The sequence below is a fragment of the Rana temporaria genome, chromosome 3, assembly GCF_905171775.1.
Source record: "Rana temporaria chromosome 3, aRanTem1.1, whole genome shotgun sequence".
Lineage (NCBI taxonomy): Eukaryota > Metazoa > Chordata > Amphibia > Anura > Ranidae > Rana > Rana temporaria.
The window spans coordinates 96,745,661-96,758,552 of NC_053491.1; the positions used below are offsets into that span (position 1 = coordinate 96,745,661).

The following is a 12,892-nucleotide window of genomic DNA, read 5'->3' on the forward strand; positions in this document are numbered from 1 at the left end:
ACTCCAGGTACCCAAAATTTCCCCCGACTCCGACTCCACAGCCCTGGTGACAGGTCCTCTTTATGGAGAGATGTGGGGTCAGTAAGATCCCACATCTCTCCTCCAGGCTTACAAGCATTAGATCGTAAAAAAAAGTCAGCGATCTCATGCCAACAGCCGTGATTGCGGCTTCGTTTACTTCCGGCTTTGTTGACGTCACGCCCGGGCCTCCGACGGTCCCCTCCTGCTGCCTATAAGAACGATCAAGCGGCGGAACTGCCGCTTTGATCATTCTTATCGTGCAGAGAATCGGCGGCTAAAGACGGTGATATCTGAATGATGCCTGTAGCTGCACAAAATCGAGGAGGTCCATGGACGTCCTCGTTTGTCAAGTGGTTAAACATGACTTTGCAGTTACTTTAAAATAGAAGCTTGCTTATGTGATGGTGGAGGTTAAAAGGGGTTGTAAAGGATTTTTTTTTTCACCTTAATGCATTCTATGCATTAAGGTGAAAAAACTTCTGACTATACCGGCCCCCCATTATACTTACCCGACCCCTCGAAAGTCCCACGCTCGGCCCCGACATCCTCTTTGCCACTCAGCCTGTCCGTTGATTGGCTAGAGCGGATGGATTGAAAGCAGCTATTGGCTGGCGCTACTGTCAATCACATCCAATGACGCAGCACGCCGATGGGCGGGGCCGAGTGATACAGTGAGTGGCTACTTTATAACTTTAACAGTTATAGCAACTACCTAGCAACAAGGCAGGATGGGATGATGCAATCCCTGTTTTTTTTTTTAGTTGGGCTTCAGGAGAAATGTAAATGGCCTACACCTACAGTAAGGGCATTATTCAACTTTAATCAGAGCTGCATAGTTTGTTTTTGTGTAGAGACGCTCTGCATAGTCAGCTTTTTTGTAAAGGTGATCTATGCCTTTAATTGCATACATTTTCATACCTTATAGTTGGTGGGGTCATATGTCAAAGCATTCCCAAGATATTCAAATGCTTTCTGATACAAACTGTTCTATAGTAAAAAAAAAAGAAAAAGATGAGTATCTGTCCCTGATGAAGAGATTCTTTGTTCAAATATTTTACTGACAAAAGGGAAATGTACAGACAATAGTCTGAAATATAAACGGTACATGAACATAAGAAATTAAACAAAATCAAGAAGAGAATAGAACATTTGGTGTAGGAGGGCTATTCTAACAGGCTGAGAAGGGTAGACAAATTCCAGAGCATAATCAACAAAGGGGGTAAAAAGTTTGGAGGCTAAGAGGTGTATAAGTACAGGGACACCCCAAAACAAGCTCTAAAGAAAAAGTAGTAGAAGAAATTTGGCACATCGACATGGGGGTGTACCAAAAAGCTTAAGAGTACTGGGGTGAACAGTAAAGGCATGCCCAGGAAGGGGGGGGGGGGTGAGATGAGAAAGGGATCCCCTTGGCCCCCGGGGGTGAAGGAATGGTGACAGACCTAAGAGTAGGGTAGGCAATGAATGAGTTGAAGAGCTATGGGCGTAGTAGAATTTCATCAAAACCAGGGGGTAGGTAGTGAGTCACCAATGGGTTCCAAAGCTTCTCTGATGGAGAAATTGATGCTCATTGTTGTCCAGACTTACAGTTGTCACCATAACAGGAATATTGGTGAAAAATCTAAAAATCCTCAAATGGGGAAAATGTTTCCAGTAAACAACTTACCGTACTTTTGCATCTTCAGAACAGAAAGTGAAAAGGAATCTCAACAGGACAGCAACCCCATTAAACCCCCCACAAAAAAAACATGTTGGCTATAGATACACTTTAAGACTTATTTAAAAAAAACAAAAAAAAAAACACACACATTAGAATTAGTAGCAGACGGGGCTCTTTGAAAAGAGTCATCATGACCAACAAGATCAGTGCTGGGAATTACTGGGCTGTTTAGGTGGATATTATTGGACTCACCTGTAAATACAGCAGCCCTAATGTGGTTAACAGCTCTGTGCTTTCTGGAGATAAACTATAAAAATAAACAAGAGACTCTAGTATAAGTTATGCAACAAACATTTAAAAAAAAAAACACACACACCACTCCCAAGCATATGGTTTCCTGGAGAGATTTATGATCGCTGCCCCTATGCTGTGCAGTTTCTATATGCATGACTAATGCCAACTATACACTAAACAATGCAATGGTTTACTGTAATAATCATTTAAATAAAAGAATTGCAACATGAAGAAATGTATTGCTCTACCAGGGGTCTCAAACTGGCGGCCCTCCAGCTGTTGCAAAACTACAATTCCCATGCAGTTTTTCCAACCTACCAGATTGAAATTTACTGGCACGACACCCAAAATTTACTGGCTCAGCCACGTTTTTACTGGCATTTCACAAAAGTTACTAAATTACATTTTTAGGTGCAAATTTTAGTATTTAGGCTACAAACAAGTACGCTGGGCAAATAGCAATGTGATTTAAGGTAGATATTAAGGTAAAAAAAAAAAACATATTTTTGTTATTTTTCGATATAATAAGGGCAAATTATTTAGTCACATCACCCCCTGCCTCCATCCCCCTCTGCCACCAACACCTCCTGCCTTCACCCCCCTCTGCGGTGCCACAATCTCCCCCTGCCTCCATCATCCTATGCCTCCACCCCCCTCTGCGGTGCCACCAACAACCCCTGTCTCCATCCCCCACCCTCTGCCGTGCCACCATCACCCCCTGCCACTAACATCCCCTGCCTCCATCCCCCTCTGCGGTGCCACTGCAGCCACCATCACCTCCTGCCTCCAATCACCCCCTGCCTCCAATCTCCATGCGCAGTTCCAAGCTTAACCGATTTTGGCTATTTTTACTGGCACAGTAAGGCAGAGGCATGATGGAACTTGAAGTTCCGCAACACCTGGAGGACCACCAGTTTGAGACCTCTGCGGCTAAACAGACACTTTGATAAACTGTTTGCCATAATAAGGAACAATTGGGCTAGGCATAAAAAAATAAAACACTGATCAAATAGAAGGTCGATCATATTACTGTGTCAAGCAATCGTTTAAGACTGAAAGGTCTTTTGAAATGACTAATCTTATGATCGATCATCTATTGTTATGTGTGCATCAAGCAAAACATTTTGCATTTTCAATCTATGGGAGTGTGGCATTATAGACTGAATCCAATTTGACATTAAATTAGAAGTACATACTTACTGCAGTGCCTGCAAATAGGTCTGAATAGCATTGTCTGTATCTCCCTCCATTAATTGGATCTTTCCAAGGACCATTGAACTGAGCTCTTGTCTGTGCAATTGTAGGGCAAGATTCAGCTGCTCCTTACTCTGCAGAGAGGAGGAAAAAAACATAATTCTGATTAAAACTGTGTGCTAGTTTCACAGAAGAAGCCCCAATGGCCACGGCACCAACTAGATTTTGTTTTGATTTTCCAATCAACAGGAAATATAGAAGCTGAATCCCGAATGGTTGTTATTGACATAAGATTTCATTACACGACACGCTGAGTAAAGTACCTTGGCAAAGTCTTTCAAATATAGGTAACATACTCCCAAATTGTGGCATATCTCCTACGAAAAAAATGTAAAAACAAAAAAAGGAAAATCAGCAACGACTGTAGAAATAGTAAAACTATTCAACATTTTAACAATAAAATGTATGTGTGTATATTATATATAATCTCTAGATAGATTTATCTATCTAGATATCCATCGCTCTCTTAAAGCCCAGACTTGATTTGCAAACAAGGTCAAACCAGGGCCCATTCAGGAGCTGGGAAGACTGGAGTCCAGGCTGTTTGGTTGATATGGAAATTATATAACGTTAACACAGTGGTTCTCAACCTGGGGGTCGGGACCCCCTCTGGGGTCAAATTATGATTTGCCAGGGGTCCCCGAATCCTGGGCTGTTCTTAGGGTCCGCACCACTCTCCCTGCCTTTTTGTGGCCACCCAGCTGGGCTGTCCCTGGAGCCTGTGGCCTCCCACTCGGCCTCTTCACAGCCGCCCATTCATTTCATGCCATGGGTGGGGGGGGGGGGGGGGAAGAGGTTAGAGGTCAGCTGACTGGTGAGGAATGTGAAGTGGGAGGGGCTGGAGGAGACTCTATCTCCTGATTCCGGCATAGGTGCCACTGCTACAAGATGCCACAAAGTAGGAGGCACAGTGAGTAACACTACCTGTGATTATAGTTGCCATTAAAAGTCCTCACAACAGTTCTCAGATCAGCAGGTGACCTTGATCAAGAGCACCTAATCCACTCATCCCACCAAGGAGTAAGAGAAGGAATAAAAATAAAGAATACATGGAAGGGAGAGGAAAAGAGGGGTGGAACAAAAAAAAGGGAGAGAGAGAACAAGAAAGACGGCTAGAGAGAGGGATGGGGTAAATATTTGGAAATTTGGATAGAGAGAGATAAAAGGGAAAGAAAGGAGAACAAAGAGTAGTACATCCAAAAATGTACCATAAGGGCTTTTAATACTGTACAAGTGGAAGGGACTCAGGGAGAGCTAAATGTCTGTGGGTTAGGGGTGCAAATTACTTGTCTTGCCCCGGGCGCTGACAACCCACGATACAAAACTAATTTTACTGTTAGGGGTCCCCACAACTTGGGAAATTTTATCAAGGGGTCACGGCACTAGGAAGGTTGAGAACCACTGCGTTAACACATAAATAGCCCCCAACTGTACATGTCTGGACACTTGCACAAAACTAAGGTTGTAAAACTTAACATGCTACAGTAAAGTATTAGCAAACAGCAAAGGAACAGGGTTCAGGTGGCATAAAAATACATTTTATAGTCCAATAGCATACCCAGTCCTTATTATTGAGCCTTGCCGCCTCATTATACACTTCAACTGCTGCTCTGTGCTTCCCAAGTAAGAACCTAAATTAATTCATGAAAAGATTTACAGAACACAAGAAAGATTCACACATGCATAAAATGCCACAAAAATATAGGAGGGACACAAATATCACCTATATTCCTCCAAAACCTTAAAGGGGTTGTAAAGGTTTGTTTTTTATTTTTTAAATAGATTATTTTAAGCTAGTGCGTTGGTTCACTTACCTTTTTTTTCGATTTCCCTTCTAAATGTCTTTTTTTTTGTTTGAATTTCTCACTTCCCGTTTCTCCTCAGTAAGCTTGCCCCCATGTTCTGGCTGGCCGTTAGTCAGCCAGGACAGCTTACGGAGGAGGAACATGAAGTGAGAAATTCAGACAAAAAAAACACAAAGAAAAAAACCCAACAATGCACTAGCTTAACCACTTAAGCCCCAAGCCTGTTTTTCAGATTCTGCGTTTACAAGACTAAAACAGTTTTTTTTTGCTAGAAAATTACTTAAAACCCCCAAACATTATATATTTTTTTTTCTAACACCCTAGAGAATAAAATGACGGTCATTGCAATACTTTTTGTCACACCGTATTTGCGCAGCGGTCTTACAAGCGCACTTTTTTTGGAAAAAAATCACTTTTTTAATAAGACAACAATACATTTGGCCCAATTTTTTTATATATTGTGAAAGATAATGTTACGCCGAGTAAAATGATACCCAACATGTCACGCTTAAAAATTGCGCCTGCTCGTGGCATGGCGTCAAACTTTTACCCTTAAAAATCTCGATAGGCGACGTTTAAAAAATTCTATAGGTTGCATTTTTTGAGCTACAGAGTAGGTCTAGGGCTAGAATTATTGCTCTCGCTCTAACGATTGCGGCGAAACCTCACTTGTGTGGTTTGAACACTGTTTTCATATGCAGGCGCTACTCGCGTATGCGTTCGCTTCTGCGAGCGAGCTCGTCGGAACGATTTAAAATTTTTATTTTTTGTTTTTTTATTGATTTTATCAATTTTTACACTGAAATAAAAAAAAATAAAAAAAATGTTTCACTTTTATTCCTATTACAAGGAATGTAAACATCCCTTGTAATAGAAAAAAGCATGACAGGTCCTCTTAAATATGAGATCTGGGGTCAAAAAGACGGAAATTTTGTCATTTAAAAAAATGACAACAAAAAAATGTCTCTTTAAGACGCTGGCCGGGACTGACGTTTTGACGTCACTTCCGCCCAGCAATGCTGTGAGGACGGGTGGGGGCCATCTTGCCCTCACTCGCATCCTCACACAACAGGCAGCAGCACCTGATCGCCTCCGCCGCTATCGACGGCTCCGGTAAGCGGCGGAGGGCGCGGGAGAGCCCCTCTCCCGCCACCGATAACGGCGATCTTGCAGCGAATCTGCTGCGGAGACCACCGTTATCGTTTACAGGACCTGAAGAGATGGATATCTCGGTTGTGGCAGCAGCTGCTGCCATTACCGAGATATCCATCTTTAAAAACAGGATGTATATATACAGTTAACCGGTTAAAGGAAGCTATTTAGAAAATTAAATAAAAAACAAACCTTTACAACCCCCTCTGTAAACTCCCTCTGCTTACATTTAGCTATAGGTAAGCCTATGTGCTCTAAAGGAACGGCCCAAGGATGCTGTTCCTTCCGAGCCTGTGCCATTTACGGCAGCACCCACGCCTCTATTGAGAGCCCAGTGTGCCTGCGCCAGTGACATCACCGGATGCTACGGTGCACGTTTAGGACATATTTACAGTGCCTACAGATAAGCCTTATTATATATAAATAAAAGGAGTTTACTATCACTTTAACGTGTGTGGTGAGTTTTACCCAACAGCCTATGGGATAATATATACTGTACTTTGTGCTAACTCTCTGCGTAACTCCAGACAGCAACATTGCCAAATTAACTATTTATATTGCGATTATATAATTATAATTCTGAGCAACATGGAAATGAAGGCTGCATAAAGAAGTATGGCACAGAAGTGCTGACAGAGGATCTTGTTTATGGGGGCAGCCAAAGTCAATTATTATTATGAAATCAATTATCTAATGTGTCCAAAACTCTCACAGATTCTAGTCAATACTGAATTTTCATTGCTGTGCTGAATTATCAATACAGGTGAATGTGAGTGAAGTGATTGTAAAACAGAAAAACGAGAATGATGCCAAAGACCAATTAGGCCAGTCTTACAGGGATCGGGCTACTTGTTTCAGGTTATCCTGACTGGTCGGATTCAATATTGAACAAGTCTGGAAAAGTTCAAGGGACTCCTGGATCTTCCCTTCCAATCTAAGGATCAGTGCTAGAAAGACAAAAGCACAGACTGAAAACAAGAAAGATTGACAAAAGAAGCCACAACAACAATAATCCTAAAAGAAAAATTAAAAGAGCAGAAAACCCAAAATACAGCTGAACTCGCAGGATGTCCGTCCCAATTTTGGGGGGTGATTTCATAGACATCTGTGCGGATTTCTGCGTGGAAACCCGCATCCAATTTAGAGTAATGTGAACCCAGCCTTAGTTTTAAATCACAGAGCTTTACACAAGGATAAATATCTTTATTTTCAGCCATGTGAATGTAATTTCCGAATAGATTTGGACTTTTTTGAAAATTGGTATCTTTTTTTTAAATTATTTTTAATGCGAGAATGCAACAATAAGAGTGTCCACAACATTTTGTAGAAAATGAGAATCTTTAAACCAATGTGTTAGTTTTGTGAACTGTGTCCAAGTGTAGTTATCCCACTTGAGGACCGCCTCCTGCAGATATACGTCGGCAGAATGGCACGGCTGGGCACAAGCACCTACAGGTACGTCCTCTCTAAGTGCCCAGCCGTGGGTCGCGGCCGAGGGACCCGATCGCCGCTGGAGTCCCGCGATCGGTCCCCGGAGCTGAAGAACGGGGAGAGCTGTGTGTAAACATAGCTTCCCCGTTCTTCGCTGTGGCGCTGTCATTGATCGTGTGTTCCCCGTTATAGGGAAACACGATCAATGACGTCACACGTCCAGCCCCGCCCCACTACAGTTAGAAACACAGATGAGGTCACACTTAGTAGTAAATTAGCCATTAGTAGTAAAAAAAAAAAAAAATGCATAGAAACTATCCCCTATTTTGTAAACGCTATAAATTTTGCGCAAACCAATCGATAAACGTTTATTGCGATTTTTTTTTACCAAAAATAGGTAGAAGAATACGTATCGGCCTAAACTGAGGAAAAAAAATAAATTTTATATATTTTTGGGGGATATTTATTATAGCAAAAAGTAAAAAATATTGGTTTTTTTTCAAAATTGTTGCTGTATTTTTGTTTATAGCGCAAAAAATAAAAACCACAGAGGTGATCAGATACCACCAAAAGAAAGCTCTATTTGTGGGGAAAAAAAGGACGCCAATTTTGTTTGGGAGCCACTTCGCACGACCGCGCAATTGTCAGTTAAAGCGACGCAGTGCCGAATCACAAAAACTGGCCAGGTCTTTTACCTGCCTAAAGGTCCGGGTCTTAAGTGGTTAAATAATGAGAAAATAAGGCTGTAAACAGTTAAATGCCCACATTAAAAAAAATAGGATTTTTGTACGTAAAATCCATTTCTCTGAGTTCATGGAAGGACACAGCATCCTTTGACAGTAGGGTTATATCCGCTTCCCTACTGTCAAAGGATGCTGTGTCCGTCTATGAACGGAAGAGAAATATGACATATGGTTTATTAGTTATTCTCACCTTGTACATAAACAGCATATTCACACACGCCCTCTGTTGCCTGCAGTTGCTCTTTAATCGCAACCTAGAGAGATAAATAATACACAGCTATATTGATTTACAACGTAGTGATGTTAAAGAGAATGGTTGAACATATATAATCAGTAAACCATAACCAGATAAGTCACCCATTTTCTAACTGAAAAGAAATCACACTTGCAGTAAGTCAGGGGTCGACAAATCCCGGGCGCCAGGTCGCCATGGCGACTAGAAATAGGGTCCTGGCGACTTGGCTTGGAAGGGGGGGCACCATCTGGTGGTGAGCCATTGGTATTACAAGTTATTACCACCAGATGTGTAAGCTGGCGCCATCTGGTGGTGGCCGTTGGTATTACAAGTTAAACAGCAATTCTAATGTAATTTTTCACTATTTTCACTGCCATCTTCTTCCCTCTAATTAGAACCCCCAAACATTATATATATTTTTTATCCTAACACCCTAGAGAATAAAATAAAGATCGTTGCAATACTTTCTGTCACGCCGTATTTGCGCAGCGGTCTTGCAAGCGCACTTTTTTGGTGACAAAATTACACTTTTTTTAATAAAAAAATAAGACAACAGTAAAGTTATCCCCATTTTTTTTAATATTATGAAAGATAATGTTACGCCGAGTAAATTGATACCCAACATGTCACGCTTCAAAATTACGTCCGCTCGTGGAATGGCGTCAAACTTTTACCCTTTAAACGTCGCCTATGGAGATTTTAAAAAAACTCTACAGGTTGCATGTTTTGAGTTACAGAGGAGGTCTAGGGCTAGAATTATTGCTCTCACTCTACCAATTGCGGCGATACCTTACATGTGTGGTTTGAACACCGTTTACATATGCGGGCGCTGCTCACGTATGTGTTCGCTTCTGCGCGCAAACTCGTCGGGACGGGGCGCGTTTTCTGGCTCCTAAGTTTTTTAGCTGGCTCCTAGATTCCAAGCAAATTTGTCAACCCCTGCAGTAAGTAAATATATCCTATAGTTATGTAGAATGAATCTTATACACTTCACGCCAATGTTCACCTACACATTTCATCCCTCACCTTGCAGGCCTCATAATCCTTCCGGACATAGTGTAGGTGGATAACCCAGTTTCGTCTTTCTAGGATAGGGAGTTCTGGAGCTTAGGAGAAATACTTAGTTAAAGATTTTTATGAGATAGTTATGAGATTCCAGTACAGAAACTTTTGCTATAATTATAAATAATTATGAAATAATGAATAAAATAAAAATATTTAAAAAATGTAATATTTAAAACTCACAGAATAAATAATCCTACTGGTGATAGCAGAACTAAAGATGGAATTGAAATATTCCATCCACTTAAACATGATGGAGAGAGAGAGAGTTATAGCCGGTATAGCTGCCAAGGGTGGGTCACCTCAATATTGAACCCTACAGACTAATGCCGCGTACACACACGATCGGAATTTCCGATGAAAAAAGTCAGATGGACTTTTTTCAATCGGAAATTCCGATCATCTGTGGGCCCCATCGGACTTTTGTTCCATCCGTGTTTAGAAATAGCACGTTTTATTTTTTTCCCCGATGGAAAAAAAAAAACATCAGAAATTCCTATTGTCTGTGTGCAACTCCGACCGAGAAGAAACCCATGCTCAGAAGCATTGAAATTCATTTTTCTTGGCTCGTCGTAGTGTTTTACGTCACCGTGTTTTGGACGGTCAGAATTTAGTCTGACAGTGTGTATGCAAAACTGATGGAAGTCAGCTTCATCGGAATTCCGATCGTGTGTACACGGTATAAGACGCTATTCAAGTTCATGTGCAGCAGGCGTCCCAATACTTTTGACAATATAGTATATGTGGCCCTGTCACAGGGACAGGAAGTGAGGGGAAATTTCTTCAAAAGCAATAAATATTCCTACGCACCCATTTCCTGTTCTGATGACATACGATGTGTAAGAATAAAGCAAGTTGTGACCCTTCCCCACTACAGATAATAACGGATGACTTAAGAGAATTTTTCATTTAAAGTACTGTATATCTAAAGCCAAGTAGAGGAAGGTGAACTCGCCCCCCCCCCCCCCCAGTTTTTTTTTTTTTTTTAGTCCTCTGTCTCCCATTGGGGAGACTACCCTTTACCTCCTTGTCCTATAAACACTACAGGAAGATAGATGAGCGCGAGAAAAAAAGTACTCTTAGGCCTCGTACACATGATAGGTTAAACAGAGGACAACGATCTGATGGACCGTTTTCATCGGTCCAAACTGATCGTGTGTGGGCCCCATAGGTTATTTAACCATTGGTTAAAAAAAAGCCAACTTGCTTTAAATTTAACCGATGGATTCCTAACCAATAGGTCAAAACTGATCGTTAGTAGGCACAACCATTGGTTAAAAATCCACGCATGCTCAGAATCAAGTCGACGCATGCTTGGAAGCATTGAACTTCGTTTTTTTCAGCACGTCGTTGTGTTTCACGTCACCGCGTTCTGACACGATCGGGTTTTTAACCGATGGTGTGTAGGCGCGACGGACCATCAGTCAGCTTCATCGGTTAACTGATGAAAACGGTCCATCAGACCGTTCTCATCGGATGGACTGATCGTGTGTACGTGGCTTTAGGTGTCCCCAATAGAAATTTTCTCCTCTATTCCAGTTTTGGGGACAACTGGACTTTTTCCAGTCCTGGTGACAATAGAAACCCGACAGGTTTAAGTAAAACAAAAAAAATCTGACAGACTCTTATCCAAAAAGTAACAAAAAAGGTTTTGGCTTTACATACACTTTAAAAATAGTCTTTGAAACAACTAATAATATTAGGATATTATTATGATAAAATACCTTTTTTAACACGAGGTTTGTGTGAAGGATCTGTTGGGACCTTATTAAAGAAAAGAATGAAGAACTTAACAGGCAGTACAACAGAATTTCACACAATGAAAAGGAACTCATGGAAATTTATGGTACAATCTGAGATATGAATATACAGTCACTTCATCTTTGCCTGGAGTTCAGCTTTAAAGTATATGTATAGTTAAAAAAAAATGTTTTAGTTCTGGGTGAAGCAGTGAAGGGTTAGAACCTCTGTTGAGATTTTAGGCCTCATTCACACAGACACAGCGTTCGTTGGGGGGGGGGGGGGGGGGGGGGCGACGACGACCACAAAAGATAAATACTGTATTTATCGTTTCTCAAAGGGGACAGAGAGGGGGGCAGGATGAGTGCCATCAGATTACATACAGGAGAATCTCCTGTTTACTCAGCGGCCTCTATAATAGGAAGTCCTGTCTCCTGGGCTGGCATTGGACGACTGTTCTGTCTATTATAATACTTTGTATTAACCACTTCAGCCCCAGGAGATTTTGGCCCCTTAATGACCAGGCCATTTTTTGCGATACGGCACTGCGTCATTTTAACTAACAATTGTGCAGTAGTACGACGTTGTACAAAAACAAAATTTACATTCTTCTTTCCCCACAAATAGAGCTTTCTTTTGGTGGTATTTGATCACCTCTGAAATTTGTATTTTTTGCGTTTAAACAAAAAAATAAAAAAAATAAAAAAATAAAAAAAAAAGAGCAAAAAATGTTGAAACACAAAAAAAAATGTATATATTTTTTTTACTTTTGCTATAAAAAAATGCCCTCAAATTAAAAAAAAAAAACACAAATTTCTTCATCAGTTTAGGCCCATATGTATTTGACATATCCCAGTTTTCGCTCTATCATGAGCGATCGTGGGTGCCTGGTGCGCCTGCTAGAGTGTTGTACAGCTATGACAGCTCGCCCAGGGGAGCCAACCTGCTGCCGCAGCTGGTTGAGACCCGGGTTAAAGAGGCTGCCGAGTAAAGAGGAGATTCTCCTGAATGTAATCTGTTGGTGCTCATCCCGCCTCCCCCCTGTCCCCTCTGAGGCTGAAGAATGATGGGCATGAATCAGGCTGCATTCATGGCAATGTTATGGCTGCATTCATGGCAAGGTTATGGCACTGATTAGGCTGCATTGATGGGCACTGACCCTTATTTTGCTTTACAGTTCTTTATTGAACATTTTATGCTTTTCCTGAAACTTCCCTCTTAGGCCTCATTCACATTCAGTCCGCCTGCTCCCGTCAGCTCAGCGGGAGATCAGTCCGCGGATCTCCGCTGAGCCGACGGATGACAAGCTCCTCTCTGCTCACTGAGCGGGGAGGGGCTTGTCGGGCACCGCTGTACTTCTATGGAGCGATCTGATGAAAACGGACAGCATGTCCGTTTTCATTAGATCTTACCTGATCCGATCCGCATGGACGGATGGGGACATGGCCCCCATACGTCTGTTTTTAGCGGATCAGATCGGGTCGGATGTCAGCGGACA

The 12,892-nt window shown here is 41.7% G+C and overlaps 1 protein-coding gene across 1 annotated transcript in view; it reads right to left on the reverse strand.

Moving 5' to 3' along the window:
- Positions 1–12,892, reverse strand: part of BBS4 (Bardet-Biedl syndrome 4) — a 47,212-nt gene that overhangs the window by 30,970 nt on the left and 3,350 nt on the right. Inside the window, exons 2-10 of the mRNA XM_040343030.1 lie at positions 11,379–11,418; positions 9,619–9,698; positions 8,548–8,611; positions 7,019–7,130; positions 4,785–4,857; positions 3,490–3,543; positions 3,173–3,300; positions 1,931–1,985; positions 940–1,008 (exon numbers count right to left, since the gene is read on the reverse strand). Coding sequence (XP_040198964.1) covers positions 940–1,008; positions 1,931–1,985; positions 3,173–3,300; positions 3,490–3,543; positions 4,785–4,857; positions 7,019–7,130; positions 8,548–8,611; positions 9,619–9,698; positions 11,379–11,418 — 675 coding nt within the window. The remainder of the gene's footprint in view (positions 1–939; positions 1,009–1,930; positions 1,986–3,172; positions 3,301–3,489; positions 3,544–4,784; positions 4,858–7,018; positions 7,131–8,547; positions 8,612–9,618; positions 9,699–11,378; positions 11,419–12,892) is intronic.